This window comes from Ovis canadensis, chromosome 2 (assembly GCF_042477335.2).
Source record: "Ovis canadensis isolate MfBH-ARS-UI-01 breed Bighorn chromosome 2, ARS-UI_OviCan_v2, whole genome shotgun sequence".
NCBI lineage: Eukaryota > Metazoa > Chordata > Mammalia > Artiodactyla > Bovidae > Ovis > Ovis canadensis.
Window position 1 is genome coordinate 84,191,868 of NC_091246.1, and position 24,895 is coordinate 84,216,762.

At 37.3% G+C, this 24,895-nt stretch overlaps 1 protein-coding gene and 1 non-coding gene across 3 annotated transcripts in view; both read right to left on the bottom strand.

Annotated features, from left to right (window-relative positions):
• Window positions 1-24,895, bottom strand: part of TTC39B (tetratricopeptide repeat domain 39B) — a 147,541-nt gene that overhangs the window by 14,299 nt on the left and 108,347 nt on the right. For both annotated transcript variants that reach the window (XM_069576606.1, XM_069576607.1), the window contains 9 exons: window positions 16,542-16,647; window positions 15,005-15,070; window positions 12,840-12,948; window positions 12,238-12,305; window positions 12,089-12,148; window positions 10,252-10,413; window positions 8,719-8,810; window positions 5,666-5,792; window positions 2,100-2,208 (listed from right to left, as the gene is read on the bottom strand). In XM_069576606.1, the coding sequence (XP_069432707.1) occupies window positions 2,100-2,208; window positions 5,666-5,792; window positions 8,719-8,810; window positions 10,252-10,413; window positions 12,089-12,148; window positions 12,238-12,305; window positions 12,840-12,948; window positions 15,005-15,070; window positions 16,542-16,647 (899 nt within the window). The remainder of the gene's footprint in view (window positions 1-2,099; window positions 2,209-5,665; window positions 5,793-8,718; window positions 8,811-10,251; window positions 10,414-12,088; window positions 12,149-12,237; window positions 12,306-12,839; window positions 12,949-15,004; window positions 15,071-16,541; window positions 16,648-24,895) is intronic.
• On the bottom strand, window positions 18,615-18,687 carry TRNAR-UCU (transfer RNA arginine (anticodon UCU)). The gene has a single exon. It is a non-coding gene; the product is annotated as a tRNA-Arg (tRNA).

Sequence of the window (24,895 nt, forward strand, 5' to 3'; positions counted from 1 at the left end):
ACGGAGGAGTCTGGTAGGCTACAGTCCATGGAGTTGCGAAGAGTCAGACACGACTGAGCAACTTCACTTTCACTTTTCCCTTTCATGCTTTGGAGAAGGAAATGGCAACCCACTCCAGTGTTCTTGCCTGGAGAATCCCAAGGATGGCGGAGCCTGGTGGGCTGCCATCTATGGGGTCGCACAGAGTCGGACACGACTGAAGCGACTTAGCAGCAGCAGCAGCAGCAAGAAGCAACAGAAAGAACTGGACATGGGACAACAGACTGGTTCCAAATCAGGAAAGGAGTACGTCAAGACTGTATATCATCACCCTGCTTATATAACTTATATGCAGAGTATATGATGCAAAATGCTGGGTGGGATGAAGCACAAGCTGGAATCAAGATTGCCAGAAGAAATATCAATAACCTGATCTGCAAATGACAGATGATATGGCAGAAAGTGAAGAAGAACTAAAGACCCTCTTGATGAAAGTGAAAGAGGAGAGTGAAAAAATTGGCTTAAAACTCAACATTCAAAAAACTATGATAATGGCATCCAGTCCCATCACTTCATGGGAAATAGATGGGGAAACAATGGAAACAGTGAAAGACTTTATTTTCTTGGGCTCCAAAATCACTGCAGATGGTGACTGCAGCCATGAAATTAAAAGACACTTGCTCCTTGGAAGAAGAGCTATGACCAACCTAGACAGCGTATTTAAAAGGAGAGACATTACTCTGCCAATAAAGGTCCATCTAGTTAATGCTATGGTTTTTCCAGTAGTCATGTATGGATGTGAGAGCTGGACTGTAAAGAAACCCAAGCACCAAAGAATTGATGCTTTTGAACTGTGGTGTTGGAGAAGACTCTTGAGAGTCCCTTGGACTGCAAGGAGATCCAACCAGTCAACCCTAAAAGAAATTAGTCCTGTATATTCATTGGAAGGACTATTGCCGAAGCTGAAACTCCAGTACTTTGGCCACCTGATGTGAAGAACTGACTCATTGGAAAAGACCCTGATGCTGGGAAAGATTGAAGGCAGGAGGGGAAGGGGATGACAGGGGATGAGATGGTTGGATGGCATCACCAACTCGATGGACATGAGTTTGAGCAAACTCTGGGAGTTGGTGATGGACAGGGAAGCCTAGCATGCAGTCCATGGAATCGCAGAGCTGGACACTGAACTGGACTGAGAGACTGAACTGGACTGAAGCCAGGTATAAAACAATTAAGTCATGGAGATGTCAAGTACAGATGGTAACTATAGCTAATACTATATTGCATATTCGAAAGTTGCTAAGAGAGTAGATTTTAAAAGTTCTCAACAAAAGAAAAAAATTTCTGTAATGATGTATGGTGACATTTACTAGACTTACTATAGTGATTTTGCAATGCGTACAGATATCAAATCATTACACAGTACATCCAAAACTAATATAGTGTGATATCTCAGTTTTATCTCGATGAGAGAAAAGGTTATGATATAATAAATTAAAAAATAGGCTAGAGTATGTCCAGATACACTATGATCATAACTATAAAAATAAATCTAAGTGGGCATAAACAGAAACTCTAAATTAATTGTGCATAGTAGGAAAAACAATGGTGACTTTTTTCACCTATGTTTTTCAAATGTAATGTTTAACTTTTTAAAGGTATTTGTAAAGAGAAATCTCATTAAACATTTCAGCCCCATGCTGTGCCCAAAGTAAAAAATGTTCTAAATGAGGAGCTCATCCCTGGAGTCACAGACAATGATTTAATCCTCCGTTATCACACACCCCCAGTTCTCCACCCTTTGGCAGCCACTAATCTGCTTTCTGTCTTTATGGACTGATTTATCCTCGATATTTTATATAAACGGAATCACACACACTGTTGTCTTTTGCCTCTGGCTTCTTTCACGGAGCCTAACGTCCCCAAGGCTCACCTGTGCCCAAGGCTCATCCGTGTTGTATCAGGTACCTTCCCTCCATCTTGACTGCAGTCAACCAGATACCTGCGGCTCAAGGTCTTTGTCCTCATCACGCACACAGATCAACACGAGCAGATGTGCACGGGGAAAGGACAGGAGCGGCAGCCGTAAAGATTTCCAGGCTCTCGCTTTTCATACTTACTCTCACTTTGTAGAGCTGCCTCGGCCTTTTCAACAGTTACCAACAGGTTTTCAGAAAGGTCTTTTCTCTTGCTCACTAGTGGAAAACCATTCCAAACATACATCATTTCCTAATGAGGAAAAACGAGAAACCATTCACAATTACGTGAGGTCATTCGGTGTTCTTTACAACAACAAAGCCACGTGTGAATGTTTTGCCTCAGTTGCTAGTGATCTCAAGAGATCATTTTTCTTAGCTTTCTTCATTTGGAGTTTAGTGATTTAATCTCCCCACTTTCACTTTACTTAATGCTTTTAATGCTTTCTGGCTTTTATACTACAAAATAGTTCAGTATATATAGTATATTGTGTCTTCATTGAAAAACTGATTTGCTCATTTATTTAACAAGTATTTACTAGGCACCTACTGGTATCCAATCCTTTTGGAAGATAATAGATTACAGATAGAAATAAATATAATATTTTAAAATGATATTATGAACAATTCAAACATAAATTCTTGTTGTTACTCTTAAGTAAAGGGAAACATTTTTTCCATATCTGCCAATTGTTTACATAAAATGTTTCCAAGGACATCAGTGCAAATGAACACAGGAAATATTTCACCTGGCTCAGGTTCTTTTATACCATTAAAAACATGTGATAGTCCAGTAATGCAATCCAATATGCAGAAAATACATTCATTTAAAGGCCATATGGCAGAATGACAGCCCCTAAAAATGTAAACTAATGGTTTCTCATTGCAAATTACATTTAATAGGCTAACAGATGAGAATTTTTCCTTTTTTTTTTGGACCAAAAGCAAACGTGCTCTTGCTTGAAAATATTTTTCTAATCTTCCTGGTAGTTCAGTTCATATTTTGAAAGGTACGAAGTAAGCAGGATAATTAGAATCTCCTTGGATGTAAATAAATGGTAAAATATGTTAAGATTGTTTGAACAGCCTCTTACAGGGAAGCAGTAGAAACGGGGAAAATACACTGGAGTTGAGTGACAGCAAAGTCATCTTCACCTTTTGGGACTGAAAACTAAGATCACAGCACTCCTTTGTTTTACATCTAAATTTTCTTATTGCTAATCATGTAAGAGTTCAATACCTTTTGGAATATTTATTTACACTGATGATGATTTTTAAAAATTTTGTTTTTATTGATGGAACATTTTATCAGAAAAAGAAAAGTATGTATGTGAACTGGTCATTTTATGAAATACAAGATTTTGGCAAAATTCCTAGTTACCACAAATTCAAGCCAATTCTACACACTGAGCCCTGGAGAAAGAAGTGCTCTGAGTTAACCTTCCTTAAGGCCCTTAGCAATCAGAGCAACATATACATCATATGTATACACAAGCATCTCAGTTTTAGGATGGAGAAAGGACTATGGTGCTCTAGAAAAATCCCAGGCAAGTTCTGTGACATGGAAAGAAAACAATCTCCCAGCATTAATCACGTGATAAAAATGAGGCAGGAATGGAGCTGAAAGGTGTCATGGGTAAAACAGTAGCAGGCTCCCATATTGGCTGGAAAAGGAGGATGTTTGGTCATTTTTGTGATTTGCATTGTGTTCTTCTTTTTACCTGTGCTCAGATATGATTTACAGAGTGGCCATATTTTTATCTCATTGCATCACAGGCACAGACCAGGCACAACCTGGTCTGAGGGTGGTGTTCTCTGAGATTGTTTTTCTTAAGTAGGAAATACCCGGGCTGAGGTACTCGGTGCAGGCTAGCCCCCAACGGACACCTGTGAGGAGCTGCAGTCTTCTTTCTCACAGAATATTTAAAGAACTCCTATAAGTCAATGCAGTTTCCCTGGTGGCTCAGCTGGTAGAGAATCCACCTGCAATGCAGGAGACCTGGGTTTGATCCCTAGGCTGGGAAAATCCCCTGGAGAAGGAAACAGCTACCCACTCCAGTATTCTGGCCTAGAGAATTCCATGGGCTGTACAGTTCATGGGGTCACAAAGAGTCAGACATGGCAGAGTGACTTTCACTCACTTTGTAACGTATAACTCAATGATAAAATAATAAATAACCTAAAAAAAAATTAGGGAAGTAAGTGCATGAACAATTCATGAAATAAGAAGTAAAAATGAACAAGCACATGAAAAGCTCAATCACACATTAAAAAAATAAAACACTGTTGGTAGGAATTTAAATCAGTACAGCCCTTCTGGAGAGCAATCTGGCAATGTCCAAGTATTAAATGCATATGCCCTTCAACTTGGAATTCTACTTCTAAATATCTCTCCCACAGAATTATATGCCCATGTACAAAGAGAGCTATAGAAGAATATTCATTGTAGCCTGTTTGTGGTAATAAAAACTGGAAACTAAGCAACTGTTAAAGGGGAATAATTGAATATACTCTGGAATCAAAAGAAAAAAATCAGGAACCTCCAAAAAAGGACAGTGGACGTAGCTTGCATTAAACATTTTCTCTGTGTTACTTGACTACTCACACAAACTAGACCCCAACTGCTGCTACTGCTAAGTCGCTTCAGTTGTGTCCGACTCCGTGCGACCCCACAGATGGCAGCCCACCAGGCTCTCCCGTCCCTGGAATTCTCCAGGCAAGAACACTGGAGTGGGTTGCCATTTCCTTCTCCAATGCATGAAAGTGAAGAGTGAAAGTGATGTCACTCAGTCATGTCCGACTCTTAGCGACCCCATAGACTGTAGCCCACCAGGCTCCTCCGTCCATGGGACTTTCCAGGCAAGAGTACTGGAGTGGGATGCCATTGCTGTAATTTGATATATTCAGTACTTTTTAAAGAAATCTGCATTAAGACCATTTAACTTGAAATTATGCTTTTCATGAAGCCTAACCTAAACGGCACACTGATCAAGAATGGGAGCTCTAGCATTAGGCTACAACAGAAGCCACCAGCCACTTACGGCTCTGGAGCAATGTGGCTGGTTCAAACTGAGACACGCTCTAAGCATAAAACACGCACCAGACTTCAGTGGGTGAGTACAATATAAAAGAAAGTGAAATCTCATTAATAAATCTTAGGGATTACACGCTCAAATGACAGAATTTTGCATGCGTGCAGGTGTGTTGTTCAGTGGTTTCTGACTCTTGGTGACCCCATGGACTGTAGCCTGCCAGGCTCCTCTGTCCATGGAAGTTTCCAGGCAAGAACACTGGACTGGGTTGCCATTTCCTACTCCAAAAATTTCGCACAAACCGGGTTAAACCAATATTTTGAAAACGATTATCATGTGTCCTTCTACTTTTTAATTTTTTCACCTTTTGATTTTGAGGGTAGCAGCTAGAAAAGATAGTTACCTATGTGGCTTGCATTATAATTCAACTCAGTTTCAAATATGCCAACTCACCTCTCTCTGTCTGAATTTCCTTATTTGTCAAATGAGGCTACAAAGAAAAATTCCTCTCATAGAGTTACTGTAAGACTTAAATGATATATTTTATAAAAAGCCTTTACCAAACACAATGAGTTTCAACTTAGCCAACTTCACAACAAAAGTTAGATGTTCTCCCTGCCCCTGAAACTAGATAATGTATTTCTAGGATGCAAAGAATAAGTAAATAAAGGCAGATACCAGGGCAGGCAAAACGAGCTTCACGGGTGCTGGCAATGAGGGAGAGTAACGACGGGCCTTCCTCACAGCAAACTTCTCAGTAGGGATCGATTTCCCAGCAATTCTCTGCTTCAAGCCATCCACCTGTCTGTGAAGAGCCCCAGTTCCAGTGAAAAGTCATTAGAACACAGGCAATATTTATACCTGTCCCTGTTATGCTGCGCTCCCCAGAGCAGTGGATCAGCACCACCAGGAACCCTGTTCAAAATGCAAATTTAGGCTCCACCCCAGACCTAATAGTGGTTTCCCTGGTGGCTCAGATGGTGAAGAATCTACCTGCAATGTGGGAGACCTAGATTTGATCCCCGGGTCAGGAAGATCTCCTGGAGAAGGGAATGGCTACCCAACCAGTATTCTTGCCTGGAGAATTCTGCGGACAAGAGGAATCTGGTGAGCTACAGTCCATGGCTTCTCTGATAAAAGTGGCTCAAAAAGAGTCATCAACTCATGCATAATTTGAGAAAATGTTTCCCAAGCGTAGGTGATTTTGCAAATAATAAGCTAAGAACATATAGCATGCTTATAATTTTCCTCTCAAAATTCTAAGAAATTCCAATTATAGGATTCACAAGCACAGAAAAGTGAGAAGAGAGGCTACATATTTGTAGGGCACTTTCTCATACATAATCTTGTAAATGCACCAAACAGGTCACCAAGAAGGAATTTAGAGAAATATCTAATTACACCACTGAAAGAAAGAGGAAGATGCAATAAGAGAAAAAGCATTCCATATGAAGACAAGCTTGTGTTATGTTATTTCTCAGCACAATCTTGAGATATGGGTTTTTTTAATTGAAGTATAATTGACGTATAACATTACTCTTAGGTGTACAAACGGCTACGGTTTTAAATCAGAATGCCCATCATGAATGTTAATATCAGTGGAAACGGCAATGGACATACGAGGTGGGGGTTGAGGGAGAGGGTCAGAGGCGTGCAGAGGATATGAAACCTCCTGATTTAAGGATCACAGAGTCTGTAATGAAGAGAACATTTGGGGGGATTCTCCTCTCAGTATCTCAACAAGTTAGATGCTATCACACATATAGCAGACTTCAAGCTTTTGCCTGAAAATAACATTAGTTACATGTTTCACAGAAATTATTTTGATGCAGAGAAAACTTATTTTGGAGTGGAGGAAACTGAGATGAAAAAGATCCCAATATGTCTTCACATTCCATTCCATTTGTTGTCGTGTGTGTGAAACAAGGAAATGCATTTCACCAGTAGCAGCTGGCGTCCCATGGCTCCCACTAATATACATTCTACAGTCAGTATACACACGGTCCAGTTTCTAAAAAGCATGGCAAAGTTGTCCTGGTCCTACCTTCAAATCTGTCCTGACAAGTCTGAGGGTGCAGACAAGCCATTACTTCTCATAACGTGGCCACTGAATATAGTATTTCATTAAAAGTGTTTGTCATCAATTATGTTTAAAGAATGCAGTGGGGCTTCTCTGTTCCCCTAGCTGCCTCATCTCCAGAGGCCACGTCCTCCTTTCTACCACAGCCACCCACTCCTACAGTTGCATCTTAGGCCATTTCATCATCTGTAACTTTTCTACATCAGAGCACAAACTCAAGCACACCAACCATCCTCCTCATTATAACCTTGGCTGTTCTAATGAGACTTTCGGTCTTCTTGTCTTTCAACTTTCTCCCAACTCCGCAGTCTCCTTTCTCCCCATCCCTCCACACTCCTGCTTAGCCTGCCCTGCAGGCAAGCTTCACTGCTGCAGGCTCTAGCTTATTTCCTAGACTCCCCTGCCCGTGCCTAGTTGTTGCACTCATCTTCCTGCAATGAGAACAAGTTGGTATCACTGTACAGTCAACATCAACCTCCAATGAGCCCTCGCACCGCCTGCCCTTCCCCGTCCTGTGCTTCTCTCTGTTTCACTCTCTGCAACAATGATTTCAAACATTCTCCATCCTCCTCAGACCTCCAGCCCACTCCTTTCTCTTTCGCACTCAACAGACAGCCCTGCCTCCACACACGAGCTGGCATGCCTCTGAGCCTGCTCTGGACTTCTTCCTGCGTGATACAACAGAGGACCTGATCCTCCCTCTAAATAAAGCCGGTCCTGCCATCAGTGCTTTGGAGTCTATCTCCTCCTGACCTTTCAAGAGCCTTACAAAGGTCAGTTATCCCATTTCTCACTTGTATGTACAACTGTCTTTCTGAACTGGGTCCTCCCCAGTGGTTTTTGAGAATGCCCAGATCTCTCCCATTAATATATTCTTTGATATTACATCTCCCTCCAACTTTCTCTATCACTTAATGTATTTAGACTTAACTCTGTTCATTTCTTTGTATCTCATTCACTCTTTAGCCAACCCCAGTCTGGTTTCCACCTCCATTTTATTACCTTATCATTTCCTGCATGGGATACTAATGATCTCTGTGTCACTAAAAGACATCTTGTCTTATTTTTTAAGCCTACAGCACATAGTATTCCCAGGCAGCCTCCCATCTAAGTACAAACCAGCCCCGACTATGCTTAGCTTCCAGGATTAGACAAGATCAGACGTGTTCAGGGTGGCATGGCCATAGACTTCATCTTATTTTTTTTTTAATTCTGTATTCTGTGAGACGTATTTTGAATAATCCCAGATATTCGTCTTACTTTGGCCTATATACAAAATGTAGCATTATGTCCTGCCAATATCAGCTTTGCTTTAGTTCGTTTAATGTGCAGTGCCCCTTCCTGCTGTTCCTTTGGTCTCAAACTGTATCAACACAACTCTCCACCTGCCTCTGCAGCTCCTTCAGACCTCATCTCAACTATTATTTCCCCTACGCTCTAATCTATACCTCTCCTCTCGATGGGGAACAGAGAGACAGGGTAGTGTTGGTGATACAAGTGTTATGGGTTTTTGCCTTGCTACCAGCAGTTTCAATCATTGGGAGAGGAAAGAACATAGGTTTACTAGGGAGTTTTGAATGTTTGGACATACCTAAGTGAAGGTGGTAAATGGGAGCTGGGTATATAGGTCTGGAACTCATCACGAGCTTACCTGAATAAAGTTACCACATCCTCTTTCATTGCTACCACATCCTCTTCTGGAAGCATACTCAAAATTGCAGCTTTTAAGAACACATATGTTGCCTTGAGAAAAAGAAAAGCAGTAGTTAGAGAGCACCCTAGGTACATGATATTTCCACCTTGTAAATCATGAATGACCCACAGGACTGCCCTGGTGGTCCAGTGGTTAAGAATTCACTTGCCAATGCAGGGGACATGGGTTTGATCCCTGGTCCAGGAAGATCCCATACGCCATGGGGCAACTAAGGCTGAGCACCACAACTACTGAGCCCAACAGCCACAACTACCAAAGCCCCCATGCCCTAGAGCCTGTGCTCCGCAGCAAAAGAAGCCACTGCAATAAGAAGCCCACACACTGCAACTAGATTAGCCCCGCTCACCACAATTAGAGAAAGCCCACATGCAGCAGTGAAGACCCAGTCAGCCAGGAACAAATAAATAAATAACAATTTTTAAAAAAGAATGAACTACAAGTCTGCCAGATATAGTATCTGAGGTATCAAAGACAGAAAAGGGAAATGAAGCCTCTTGCTACCTATCCCAAATAAGATCCACACTTTCCACCAAATTTTAGCCATTCTCCTATTATACAACTTTAATGTTCATGGATGAGGAAGTGAACAAAACGAAAAAGAGATCATTATCTCATTCCTCCCAATTTCTCACAAATGGATCAGGTTTTTAGAACTTTTTAAAACTGAAGTTTAATTGATTTACAATACTATATGAGTTTCAAGTGTACAATATAGCAATTCAATATTTTTATAGTTTATACTCCATTTAAAGTTGTTATAAAATATTGGCTATATTCCCTGTTTTTGCAACCTTGTTATCTTATTTATATCTATTACAGTGTACCTCAATCTCCTTTGCCTATCTTGCCACATCTGTTAGAATGGCTATCATCAGAAAGACAACAAATAATAAATATTGGCAAGGATGTAGAGAAAAGGGAACCTGGTATATTGTTGGTGGGAATGTAAATTGGTATAGCCATTACGGAAAACAGTATGAAGATTCTTCAGAAAATTAAAATAGAACTACCATATGATCCAGCAATTCCACAAAAAGATATATACATCTCAATGCTCATAGCAACATTATTTACAAAAGCTAAGATACAAAAGCAACCTAAGTATCCATCAACAGATGAATGGATAAAGAATTAATTTTTATTATTATGAAAAGCTTCATTATCAGGACATCAAAAAGTCTACAAAAAATTATCAAAACTTGATATTTAATCATTTTTATATATAACTGAAATTCATCTTCAGAAATAAAGCCTCTGTTGAAAAGGGCTGCTTAGATGGCTTTTAAAGCATATAGTGCTGAAGACAGTAGTTATAAACAGTAGGTACTTAATGCTACTTCCTCCTTTGATGGATCTCTATGTTGAGAAAACAGTGTTGATGTCATACTATTGAACAAACAATCCTAAGTGAAAATTATTCTGTACACTTATTTCCAAACAGATGACACTAATGAAAGTACTACACTTTACCTTGGACCATCTACTCTCTTTGCAAAGCAGATCTGAATAGTAATATGCCTCCCTCCAGTTTTGTTGGAATACAAAAATCCACATCAGCTCCCAGTAACAGAGATGGTGAAACTGTTTCCATTCTTCTTGAACTGAAATGCATTTTCGAAATATCTCTTGTGCCTATAAGTCAATTGCATAAAGCTGATCATCCAGATATTAGACAAGGAGATAATAACCTAATGGAAAAATACATAAAACACTTTGTACAAAAAGAACAAAATCAGGACTCATTAAACCACTCAATATGACACACTCCTTTCCTTACATGCCAACAATGCAGTTAAATTCTGTCTCCTTATTTAACTTTGTGAGGGGGCCATGGAACTTTACAATGTGGGAGTAGCAAAATTCCTTCCTTAAGTAAGACATAAAATACAGAAGTCCTTTAAGAAAAAACTGACAATAAATTTAGAACTTCCAGAGGGTACAATATACCTTAAACATGGACAGACTGGGAGAAGATATTGCTATATACATAACTGGCAAAGAATGAACACTTATCATACAACAATTTTACTAAAAAAGAAATAATAATTTTACTTATCATATAACAATTATCATATAACACTTATCATACAATTTTACTAAAATGGGAAAATTGTTAAAGATATAAATAGGAAATCAGAGAAAAAGATAGATCTATGAGTGACAAATATACATATGATGGCTTTTTTATTGGAAAACATAAATTAAATTTAGATTATCACTTTTCAGCCATCATACTGGAAAAATAAAGATAAATAATGACCAGAGTTGGCAAAGAGCATTGGAAACAAGTACTCTCATATCTTTGAGCTTCCCAGGTGGCTCAGTGGTAAAGAATCTGCCTGACAAGCAGGAGATGCAGGTTCAATCCCTGGGTCAGGAAGATTCCCCTGGAGAAGGAAATGGTAACCCATTCCAGTACTCTTGTCTGGGAAATCCCACAGGATTTCCACCAGAGGAGGCTGGTGGGCTACAGTCATATCTTTATAGGAGTTTAAGTGGACTAGCTTTAAGTAAGGAGGGTAATCTGTCTGAATTTATTAAAATACAAACATCTTTGACCTAAAAATCCTGTCAGACTCTGTCTTATATAAATGTACCTTTGCACTGAGATGTACACATAATATTGTTTACAATAGCATTGTGTATAATAGCCAAATGTCTATCAATAGTGGGCCACTTTAATAGGTAGTTTATCCATCTCACGGAATGAAACCCAGCCATCAAAAAGAATGAGGAAGATTTAGATATACTGACCTGGAAAGAAATCCAAGATGTATTGTAAGTAGAAAACAATAAAACCAAAGAAAAATAAATATGTTTGTCCCCATTGCGTAGAAGAAAATTGTTTGTGAGTATATTTATATGAAAGGCTCTTCACTCTTTTTCTTCAAGGGATTTAGTGAATTATTCCTTTGATGGGGAGCACACATATAGTACAATGAAGTTACCTTTATGGAATGTCTAGATTCCAAAGTCAATATGTAATACCAAGATGGATAGTAGCCAAAGTTTTCTGAAAGTCCCTTAAATTGCCCACCTGTATTTCTATATCCAACCCTGAATTGCCTCAAACACCTCATACATAAATGTAGAGTATATTCTACTATACGTAGTAATACACATTATATTCTATAATCTACTATACATAGTAGAATGTACTCACAAAATTAAACTTTGGCTTTTTAATTACATATTTCCCCTCTATTTTTGTCTAGCACATACAGCTGGATTTGCTCATGTGGAATGAGTTTACTATGCAACTCCGCTAAACAGACAGGCCCCCAAAACGACCCCTCAAATAAGTTACCTCTTCCACATTCCCTTTTAGCAGCTCTATCCGGCCATGATAGAACAACACAAGGGAGCCCTGTAGAGGAAGGAGAAACAGGCTGCTCAGTACTCAAGCCTGGTAGAATGCTTACGGCTGAAAACAGACACTTGAAATTCGAAGCATACATTTGGAAACTGCTGGAGGTAGGGTTCAAGGAGACTCTCTGCTTCCACGACATTCACTTCTCCCGTACCTAGAAATTTAACAGGAAAAGCCTCAGTCTTCACGAAACATAGTCGACATTTATAACCATTTCTCCAGATTTCATTAAAATATACAGCAAAGACCTATTCACGGAAAACATGAAAACTATTCACTTGAACACAAGTCTCACAAGACTTTAGCTTAAGAAAGCTTCAGGGCAAATTCATAAGAGCAGATGTGGTTGCCTTCAATTTCTAATTGAAATTTCTGACTTGAATACCAATATGAACTATTTTTAATAAAACATTTAACTTTCTGCTAAAAGAGAAGTATAATATGCTAAAAATAGATCACGTTAAGCAAGTCTTATAGAATTTTTTTAGCCAAGAACAGATTTTTAAAAATTCAATGAAAGAAACCCTCCACCTCTTCTGCTAAATGTCACTATGACAAAGTCACTATTTCCCATCTTTCTGAAAAGAAAAGTAAATATAGATTTCTATCTCTTATTTTCCTAAATTTTTACTTACTCAGATGAAAGATAATCAACTTTCAATGATATAAAATGTAATGCAGTCCTTACCAAGTATCAGGGAGATGTAAGTATGAAAAGCTAGTATAGTTAAGCAGCATAGTGGAGACCTCATGCTTCTTCCTAAGGCACCTTCCTGTAACTGCAGGATGCCCAACTCCTGTGGGGATTAGATGCATTTTAGAATGCATTTTAGAATGAAAAGAGCATCATACAGAGATTTTAAAATGCTAGCTCATATATCCCCACCCTCCATGAAGGTGGGGTTTATTTTTCAAGAGCTTAGAAGAGCAGTAGTAACTAGATAGCATCACCAACTTAATGGACATGAACTTGAGCAAACTCTAGGACATGGTGGAGGACAGAGGAGCCTGCTGTGCTTCAGTCCATGGGGTTGCAAAGAGTCAGAATGACTTAGCAACTGAACAACAATGAACAACAACAACTAGAAACAAATTATACATTTTAAATTGGCATAAGACAATCTCACATATTCTTACATCATGTGATCTTAGGGTAAAAAAAAAGGTAGTGTTCATTTCATAGAAAATGCTGTTGTTTCTCTTATATAAGTATTAATTTAAGCATGAGGATCTAAGTATAAAATGCTATGGTGGGTATGAATATTTATGGTTCTGTTTCTTCAAGGATCTTGGCATCAAACAGGTCAGACAGTATTTGAACACATTTATTGGACCATGGTGAGGGCCTTAAGAAAGTTAAGTAAGTGATTCTGAAAGTTAGGAATGTTTGAGCCTCGTTGGGAGGGAATAAGGGACGGCTATGTGGAACAGGTGACACTGATCTCAAACCTAATGAATTAAGAGGCTCTTAAGAGACCTGATTCAGGAGGATGCCAGTTGGGAAGGACATCTAAAACAGACATGACAAAATCAATACAATATTGTCAAGTAATTAACCTCCAATTAAAACAAATAAATTTATATTGAGAATTTTAAAAAATAATAAAATAAAACAGACACCAGCAAAAGCACAGAAACAGAAAAGCACAAGGTCTATTTGGAAAACAAGCAACTGCCCAGTTTAACAGACACACTGGGGAAGCAAACAGGACAGGTAGTAAGACTAGAAACTTGGGCCCGAATCCGATAATAGAGCCCTTGAATCCATGCTATACTTTGGACTTTATTCAAGGGGCAATTTGGAGCCACTAAGCAAATAAAGTGGAAGATGAATGGTCAAGGGGAAGGGTAACCATGAAACACAGAGTTTTACTTGATAGACCATAAATACATTATAGCTTATGAAGACCATAAATAGATGATAAATATATTATAGTTTATGAAGAATCTGGACAGTGGGATAAAAGTAGATCGGGAATTTACAGTGTTTTGTACTTTTTCTCAAACAATTCTGGAAACCTGTTCTCTTGACTAAAAGGGCCAATTTCTGCAATAAGGCAACCCTGGTAATAGCATGAACGTTATGATTGATAACTATTATATATTACACAAACAACCACACACAAATACAACAAACAAAACTGATGGAATATACACCACCATATGTAAAATAGACAGCCAGTGGGAATTTGCTGTATGACTCAGGGAACTCAAACCAGGGCTCTGTGACAACCGTGGGGTGGGAGTGGGAGAGAGGTTTCACAGGGAGGGGACATATGTATACCATGGCTGATTCATAGAATGGTAGAAACCATTCAGTGTATGGTAGAAACCAACACAGCATTGTAAAGAAATTATCCTCCAATTAAAAATAGATACATTAAAAAAAAACTGATGGAAAACAAACTTCCTTGCTTAGTTCTATAGTGAAACCTGTAAAAACACAAGAAAACCCAAAATACTGCAACCATGCTTGACCTACACAAACCATAAAATGGTAGACATGGAAATGGAGCCTAATTTCTTGGTTTAGCGGGGGTTGCAAAAATGTTAAGGAAGCATATTTTAACCTCACATGAGTACTGAAGATCCAGCAAGCATCAACATTAGTCAAACATGAATTTTTAATCCCAGAATTTAGATAACATTGAGATAAAAAATTTTAACTTTAAGTACAAAAACCATCCCCTAACTCCACCAAAATATGATTAAGACCCAAAGTCAGTTTATTGTTCTGCACAGAAACTGCCAATAATTTTCACACTAATTATGAGGACATGTTATACTTCCTTCATACTCAATAAACACTTTTTAATCTTCTTTGTCAAAATTAAGAAAAAATTAATTTTGTACCCTATTTCCAGAAAATCCTATAAATTCTAGTAGTCTGATAATCCGTGCTGGTAAAAGGGACAGCATCTGTAAGAAGGAAAAAAAAAAAACACACACACAAGTGTTGTACTATGTGTTAGTATACCTAACTATAGGTAAATGCTAAACTCTAAAAACTTAAAATTTTAATGATTCAGTAACATGAAAAATTAGAACCAAGTTTAAACCACTAGACATCTCTCAATCACCATATACTGCACCTCCTATAATCATTACTTATGGCAATTTCATTTAGTTAAACTAAAAAATTAAAAACAGAACAAAGATTCTGGCCTTTTCAGGATGCTCTAAAGAATACTTCTTCCTTTGATGTGGAGTGATAAAGGTGTTGAGAAAGTAACCCCTAGTGCCCACCTCCAAACAAGATTTATTTCAGCAATCTTTTCCAGGAAGCAAAAGTTGTTATATTCTTCACAATATGCAGGCAAAACCTAGAAGTGGAAGGCTATAGCACTACAGTTGCTCTCTGGGACATCTGAGTAGGATGAAGGGAAGTTCTCTCAGGGCAAAACTTCAAGCAGAGACCTGGTTGTTCACTGCTTGGAGAAGAAATGCCCATACATGCAATTATATACTGAGTCCATAAGCAAATGGTTTGATTGGATGGTCAGGGATTTAGAAAGAACATGATAGGAGGCAATTCCCTGGTGGTCCAGTGGTTAGGACTCCAAGCTTTCACTGCCAAGGGCCCAGGTTCAATCCCTGGTCAGGGAATTAAGATCCCACAAGCTGTGTGATGCAGCCAAAAAAAAGAGAGAGAGAACAAAGAACATGATGGGAAAATTGATGCCAAGGAACTCTGGGTAAGAAGTATATGGATATATCTCTTTGAATGGGAAAAAAATGAACATATTTGTGTCCCATCTGAATGTTCACCAAAGGCTGTCCTCAGCAGAGGAAGATTTTAATAATCAAATGGGTAGGGTGATCCATTCCGTGGACAGCCGACAGCTGTCTCTTCAGCCACCTCTGTCATCAAACAATGAGTTCATAAACAAAGTAACCTTGGTTGTATATACCAATTCCAGTCAAACCTTAATAAAACATCAAAATCTCTAAATAATATTGCAATTGGATGGATATTTATTCAAACTCTTCATCTATCCCAGAGCATTATTACTATCCTTCAAGCTCTATTATTCCCTAACCTAGTTTCAATTCCAGAACCACCATTGCTATAGCAACAGTATTTCTGATGTGGGAATGGAACCGAATTTCAAGCTCCTTCTTACAAAAAAAAAAAGTTACTAGTCTATTCAGAGGGCTGTATGCTGCCCTTATTATATAATCCAAAACTATTCTGAGCATGTGCAGAACTTTATAGCATATTCTGACCAGAGCCTCCACTGCGTCACAACAGAATAAAGAGGATCCCACTCTAGCCACTTGTCAAACAAACCCAGGTAGAGGTTCAGGGTGAGGTTCAAATACAATAGCAGAGGCACTGAAAACCTAAGGTTCTTTTATGAAAGATTCTGGTTACCTTTTGATTACTTACCAAATTAAACGCCCCTATTCCAAGCTTGACACCCCCTTCAAACTCGTAGAAGAATTGCTGCTCAACTTTGTTCTTCTGAATTACATGCAGGATTGAAAGACATTCTCTGGATTAAAGAAAACAGTTATACTATAAGTTTACTATGACACTGAAAATTAATGTCAAGTCAAATTTTGCATTTAAGTACCATAAGATAGAGGTCATTAGCCAAAACACTGGGGAATTTTTAAGTGGATGATGCTACACTGAGTTTACTCTTAATGCTACCAGATAATCATCATTAAAGAAAAATGACACACTCATTTCTACATTGTTTATCAGGATCAATCTTTCTGCACTTAAAGCAAAAGAGGGTTCAAATACCAGCAGGCATGACTCAGGAGCCACAGAACCTCAGAACTGTGAGCCCCCAGTTTCTCAGCAATGTGTTAGAGGAGATTTTCTAAGAATGCTCAGCCTCTCAGCTGCTGTGCACCCTTCAGCAACCTACATTCCACTGAGTAACTGAGGTGCTACTGACAAAAAGAGTTGAATTTCAGTGTGATTACTATGGCATCAAATAGACCAAATAAAGAACTTGGAACTAGGAAAGAATGAAAGAGGAAAATAAAGTCCATCACAACTGCCTGCAACTTTCTTCTTAATTTTCTCTCCTCACCGAAGCCAATCTTTCTGATTTTTCACTTTAATTACTTTCTATTCATTTCTCCCTTTCCCTTCATATCTTGAATGCAGAGAGTATTTCATCTGCATTCATCAGAAAAATGCAGATGAAAACAATGATGTAAAAATTGGCAGCAACCAGAAATTGTTTATCAAACTGACAGATACATTTTTTAAAGTAGTAAGAAATAGCCAGATACTATGTATCACCTGATGTGATGCAATTATAAAGAATGCAACTTCATTTATGATATATTCTAGCCAAATGCATCTAAGTTGAATCTAGTAAGCCTATATATCTAATTTCCAGTTTACAGGAAATATAAGGAGCTAGAGAAATGCTATCAACTGAATTATATTTCCCCCAAATCCATATGTTGACATTCTAACTGTGCACCCCTCCCAAAGTGTGACTATATTCGGAAATGAGAGATTTTAGGAGGTAATTAAGATTAAATGAGGTCACTGTAAGCGGAATCTCTCTCTCTCTGCTCTGTGAGGAAAGAGTGAGAAGGTGGCTGTCTGCAAGCCAAGAAGAGAGCCCTCACCAGAACCTGATATGCTTGTGCCCAGATCTTAGACTTCCAACCTTCAGAACTGTGAAGAAATAAGTTTCTGTTGCTTAAGTCATTCAGTGTATGGTATTCTATTATGGCAGTCAGAAATGACTAAGAGAGAACAAGCTAAACTAAAACTCAAGGAAGCCACCAAACAAAGCTGAGTGTATGCAACTACAGGACAACCGGACTGGGCTTTTCCACAACCGACATGAATACAGAAACTCTTGTATAATAGGATATATTTAGTGAACATGAACACTGACTGCATAAGACAGTCTTGGGTTGGACCAAGGTGTTGACATTCCAGAAGTAAAAGAGATCTGGGACCAACTGGCAAAATTTGAAGATGGGTTGAATATTTGAAGATGGATTGAATATTTGAAGATGGATTGAATATGAAATGAAGATTTGTTGACATGAAAAAGAAAAGATCATTAACTGCAAAAGCAAGTTATAAAACTGTACATAAGAGTGATCTCATTTTGGTTTGAAATATATATATCTCTAGATTCATGTAGAAAATATTCTAAAAAAGTATATATTAAGGTATTAACAATCATAATTACTAGATGTTAAGTACATGGGGTATATTTATGTGTATTTGCTCATCCACATTTTCCTATTTTCTAAAATATATATCTTTTGTGATAAAAAGCATTATTTTAATTTTTTAAATGGAAAACCAGGGCTGGCAAAGGTAAGAATAGACTCATTCATTTATTTATGATAAAATGGTATTTACAGTAAAGAGGTTGGCAAATACTGGAACGTAGCCACATCTATTTTTTAATAATGTGATTTTTTTTTAATTCAATTTTATTTTTTGGTGACACAACATGCAGGATCCTAGTTCCCTGAACAGGAATCGAACCTGTGCCCCTTGCAGTAGAAGAACAGAGTCTTAATCACTGGACCACCAGGGAAGTCCTCACACCCATTTACTTATAGCCTATGGCTGCTTACACCCTGTAGTCAGCTACAGAGTTGAGTAGCTGGGACAGAGATCTTGTGGCCCACAAGACTAAACATTTACTGTCTGGTATTTTTTTAAAAAAGTCTGCCAACCCAATTATTCTTCAGGGTAATTTTGCAATATATATCAGAAATCTTATACACAACGGTATCTTTGAATCAATAAATCTAATTTTATTCTCAGAAAATAGCATGGATACACAAAACTTGACCTATAAGGTAAGATATTGTATTACCACCTACAATGAAAACTTATAAACAAATTAAAGCAGGCAACAACAGGAAATCAGTTAAGAAGACAGCTGAATGCATGCATACACTTACACATACACGCGGCACATCCACACAATGGAACACTATGAGCCATTAAAAGCCATGATGAATTAAAAACATTTAATAACCCAAAATTTTCTGACATTAAGTGAAAAGGGAAATTTCAAAATGACAAAAGGCATACAATTTCATTATATAAAGATAATTATATATGCATGTATACTTGCATAGAAAACTCAAATGTCAAAATATCAACAGGATGGCAGATACAAATATGATACTCAAGAGTTTTTCATATGTAAATTATCTATTTGCTAAAAATATATGATTATTACAAAAATGTTCAGATAATACGGAGACAGCCTAAGCATCCCTACACAATAATCCCACAGAGAAGTGATCACTGTTAACAGCCTGGTACATCTAGTTGTTTTTATGCTTTACTAAGAATGGAGTCTTTAAAACACACAAATGGGGACTTCCCTGGTGGTCCAGTGGTTAAGACTCTGTACTTCCACTGCAGGGGACATGCCTGATCAAAGAACTAAGATCCCATGTGCATAGTAAAAAAAAAAATAAATAAAAAACAGAATAAAAAATTACATGATTTTAACTTTAATTACATGATTTTAAGTCTCATCAACTTATACAAACCAAAGCTTGCTATAAGATCAAGTTTTATATGCATTTTTTTATCCTTAAAGACTAAAACTTCTGTTTTAACTTTTAATTTTTTAAAGAATATACTAATCAGTTTCAGTCAGTAAAATATATTTTTAATTAAAAAATCACAAATGGGATCACATACTACATACTATTTATGGGTTATATTGACAATTTTCCATGAAAATGAATGAAAGTTATCTTATTCTATAACAAAATGTATTATTCCATTCCATGGAATGATTTAATTAACCAAATACCTATTCTTAAATTTTCAAGTTGTTTCAAAATTTTCCATATTATAAACAATGCTGCTAAGAGTGTTCTTACACATTCATCAAATGCTTTTCCTATGTCAAGTACTAGAACTATAGTTATAGCATCCTAACTGTTCTTGGGATAACTTCTTAGAAAAAGAACTCCTGAGATAAAAAAATGATACATATTCTTGAGTTTGATATATACTACCTGAACATCCTCCATTAAAACTGTCAGTTTAGATTCCCACCAACTTATGAGTTTCTCATACTGTCATTTGCCCTGAGTCATTCATATCATATTCCCATTTATAATTTTTATTATGGGGTATTTTTGCCATGATGAAAATTTAAATGTTTATTTGGTCAAGTCAATCTTTTATATCACACTTTAAAAGACTTCTGAAATTGATGTCAGGTTTTTCCAGTAGTCATGTATGGATGTGAGAGCTGGACCGTAAAGAGGGCTGAACACCGAAGAACTGATGCTTTTAAATTGTGGTGCTGGAAAAGACTCTTGAGACTCCCTTAGACTGCAAGGAGATCAAACCAGTCAATCCTAAAGAAAATCAACCCTGAATATTCACTGGAAGGACTGATGCTGAAGCTCCAAGACTTTGGCCACCTGATGCAAAGAACTGACCCACTGGAAAAAACCCTGATGCTGGGAAAGATTGAAGGCAGGGGGAGAAAAGGGCGACAGAAGATGAGATGGTTGGATGGCATCACCAACTCAATGGACATGAGTTTGAGCAAACTCTAGGAGATAGTAAAACCAGACAGACAGGGAAACCTGGGGTGCTGAAGTCCATGGGGTTGCAAAGAGTCGGACATAACTAAGCAACTGAACAAAAACATCTACTGCTATGAAGCAATGCGGAAGACACAACATCGCTTCCACAGTATTGTTGCCATAGATGTGATCGGAACTTAATCATGAAGCAACATTAGATAAGTCCACCTTGAGAGAAGGTCTTAAAAATAACGGCCAAGTATCCTTCAAAAACGTCAAGGTCTTAAAGACAAAGACCGAGGAGCTCTTTCAGATTAAAACAGACTAAGGAGATGTAACAGCTGAAAGCAACATCCAGGATCCTGGACTGGATCCTGGACTGGAATAAGGACACGGGTGGGACAGTTAGAAAAACTTGAGTCAAGTCAATAAAGTAGTTAATAATATCGCACCAATGTTAGTTTCTGGATTTTAACAATTATACTGTGGTTCTATAAGATGCTAATAATATTTGTATATTAGAAGACTATATAAAAATTCAGAAATTATTTCCAAGTAATTTTTTAATAAAACAAAAATTTTATTAAAAACATTTTAGAAACAAAAGTTTAAAGGCCTTGTGCTTTAGGACTATAAACAGACTTTCCTATGTTTTTGCCTATATCTTTCTAAAAATATTTTAATACTAAATCTATATAATGTATCCTTTATATAGTCTTTTCTCCAAAATGAAGAGTCAATTTTCCCAAAACCATTTATTAAACTAATAAACCCATCTTTCCCTACTGTTTTTAAAGAGACTTATGTATATATAGGTTTTTTACTAAGCTTTGAATTCCCAGATAAATCTGTGTGTGTGTACACAGAAGTGCATGAACACACACAGAGTTTCAAAGTCTTATGTTTGATTCCACTGATACATAATTTCTGAGCCATTACAAGAATATTTTAATTCCTTCGGATTTTAAGTTTTGATAACTGAAATAGCAAGCAACTCTTTAACATTCTTTTGTATCTTCTAAAATATATTTCAAAAGGAAAACTAAAAACAATATATCAGGTTCCCAAAGTTCACCTGGTTCCTCCAGGATTTCAAATGGGATATAATTATATGAAATCATTTCAGGTAAAAGCATCTCTTAAAATACTAAATCTTGGTTCTACTTCTAGTAATGGCAGAGTGCCTTAAATTAAATTAACCCTCCCACAGATAACAATTATAAATTCTTAACAAAATGCAAAACACGTGTTTAAAATATATTTGCAGACACTCAGTTCAGTTCAGTTCAGTCGCTCAGTCATGTCCGACTCTTTGCGACCCCATTGATTGCAGCACGCCAGGCCTCCCTGTCCATCACCAACTCTCAGAGTTCACTCAAACTCACATCCATCGAGTCGGTGATGCCATCCAGCCATCTCATCCTCTGTCGTCCCCTTCTCCTCCTGCCCCCAATCCCTCCCAGCATCAGAGTCTTTCCCAATGAGTCAACTCTTTGCATGAGGTGGCCAAAGTACTGGAGTTTCAGCTTTAGCATCATTCCTTCCAAAGAAATCCCAGGGCTGATCTCCTTTAGAATGGACTGGTTGGATCTCCTTGCAGTCCAAGGGACTCTCAAGAGTCTTCTCTACCACTACAGTTCAAAAGCATCAATTCTTCGGTGCTCAGCTTTCTTCACAGTCCAACTCTCACATCCATACATGACTACTGGAAAAACCATAGCCTTGACTAGACGGACCTTTGTTGGCAAAGTAATGTCTCTGCTTTTGAATATGCTATCTAGGTTGGTCATAACTTTCCTTCCAAGGAGCAAGTGTCTTTTAATTTCATGGGTGCAATCATCATCTGCAGTGATTTAGGAGCCCCCAAAAAATAAAGTCTGACACTGTTTCCCCATCTATTTCCCATGAAGTGATGGGACCAGATGCCAAAAAAAAAAAGCTAGAGATGAGTTAAACTTTGAAAGAAGGGAACAACTTTTAAAGAGACTTTATGTTTATATGACTAGTCACTTGAAAGGACTCGCCAGTACAGTCAGCATGAGGTGCCTAGAACTTACACAAAAAGCTACAGTCTTATTGGCTTAAAAAAGAGTACAGAGTTCAAATCTGCCAGAACAGCTATAAGGTAATGGGGAAATTTTCAGATAGGGATGAATCACATAGGATGGAAATGCCAAAATCAGTGTTAAAACTCAACTCAAATTCTTCATTGACTCATGAACTATGTGAGAACTGGTGAAACTCCAAAGAAAGGCAGAAACAAGCGAAAAGAAATAATGGAATCATGATCTCAGATGTTGTCCACTAGCAGAGATTAAGAGTATGGACTCTAAGTCTAGTCAAGTTAAATGCTTCCCAGAACAAAAATCAGCATTCTTCTGAGAAAGATAAAAGAACCTAAAGTCTTGCAGACACTCAATGAATCACTATCTAGTATACAATCAAAAAATTACTAAATTGAAAACAGGAAAACATGACATATAGTCAAGAGAAAAAGCAGGCAGTAGATACTGGCCCCAAGACAACCCACATGTTGAGATAATATCTAATCTGAAAAAAAAGAATTTTCAGTAACCTATTGAACAAAATCAGGCTGACATGTAATTGGAATCTCAGAAGAAGAGTGAGAACGTAGCAGAGAAAAAATATTTGAAGAAATAATAGCTACATGGTTCCCCAAAGCCACACTTAAGCACATCAGTCAAAGATATGAGTCTTCAAAGCATCCAGAAGAAACGACACATTACAGACAGGGGAACAATAACAAAAAATAACAGCTGACTTATGATCAGAAACAACAGAGACCATCATATTGGGTTGGCCAAAAAGTTAACTCAGCTTTCTCTGTTAAGAAACCCATACAGAAAAAAACCAAATGACCTTTTTTGGCCAACTGAATACAACTGATAGTTTTTAAGGAGTGAAAGAAGAAAAATTTTGTAACTCAAAAATACTTCACAGAGCAAAAACAGCCTTCAAAAATGAAGGCAAAAGATAAAGGCATTTTCAGATAAATAAAATAGAGTCATTGAAAGTAGATATGAACTATAATATGAACTATAAGAAATTCTAAAAGAAATGCTTCATTCTGAAATAGACAGGAATGAATGAAGAACATCAAAAATGGTAAATATTGGATTAACAGTGGGGTCTATGATATAAAACTGTTTAAAGCAAAGGTTGGACACCACATTGTGGGGTTTATAATACACATAAATGTACTACCGTAAGAATAGTATAAAAGACAAAAGGTGGTTAAGTAAAACTATACTTTTGTAAGTTTCTTCTATTTTACATGCAACAGTACACCATTAACTCTAACTTGACTATGATAAGTTAAGAAGGCTATGATAATCATTACAAGAAACACTTAAGAAAAATTAAAAGGGCTATAGCTAAGAAAATAATAAAGGGATTCTACTGGAATATATATATATATTTAATTAAAGCAAAAGAAGGCAGAAAAATAAGGAGGGGGGATAAATAAGGCAAAGAAAAAAAAAGCAAAATGGCAGTCACAAGTGCAAACATATTAACTGTTACACTGAATAAAAAAGTAAGACCCCATTAAACATATTTACCAAAAACACATAATTTAAATATAAAACAAAGGTAGATTTAAAGCAAAAGAATATATGCCACGCAAACACCAGTTATAAAAAAGCATGAGTAGCTTTATTAATATCAGACAAAACGGATTCCAAGACAAGGAATATTATAAGGAGTTACATAGGAACATTTTATGATGATAAAAAGGTTAGTTTATTAGGAGATAAAACAATTTAAAAATATATAAGTCCAATAACAAAGGTTCTAAATGCAAGCAAAGAGTGACAGAACTGAAGGGAGAAGTGGGTGACTCCAGAATCAAAGCTGAAGATTTTTAACACCGTTAATAAAAGACAGGACAACTAGATAAACACCGGTAAGGACACCGAAGACACGTGAATGACACTAGGGTCCACTCTAAGTGACATCTGCATCACTGGAGAAATTCAATGGGACAGTGTTGTTTCAGAGTCTGAACCAGAGACATTCCTATATATACCTGCCATTTTTAATTTACAAATTGTTTTTAGGAGAGAGAAACTAAGATTATCTAATCATAAATTATGTAAGTACTTTCCAGCTATTTTTCTCTTAAAACTGCATTTATTCTGTTGCCCTTTATCATTGAATACACACTCAGTAAGTCAAAATTCAAGTGCATTTTTACCAACATTAAATTTTATA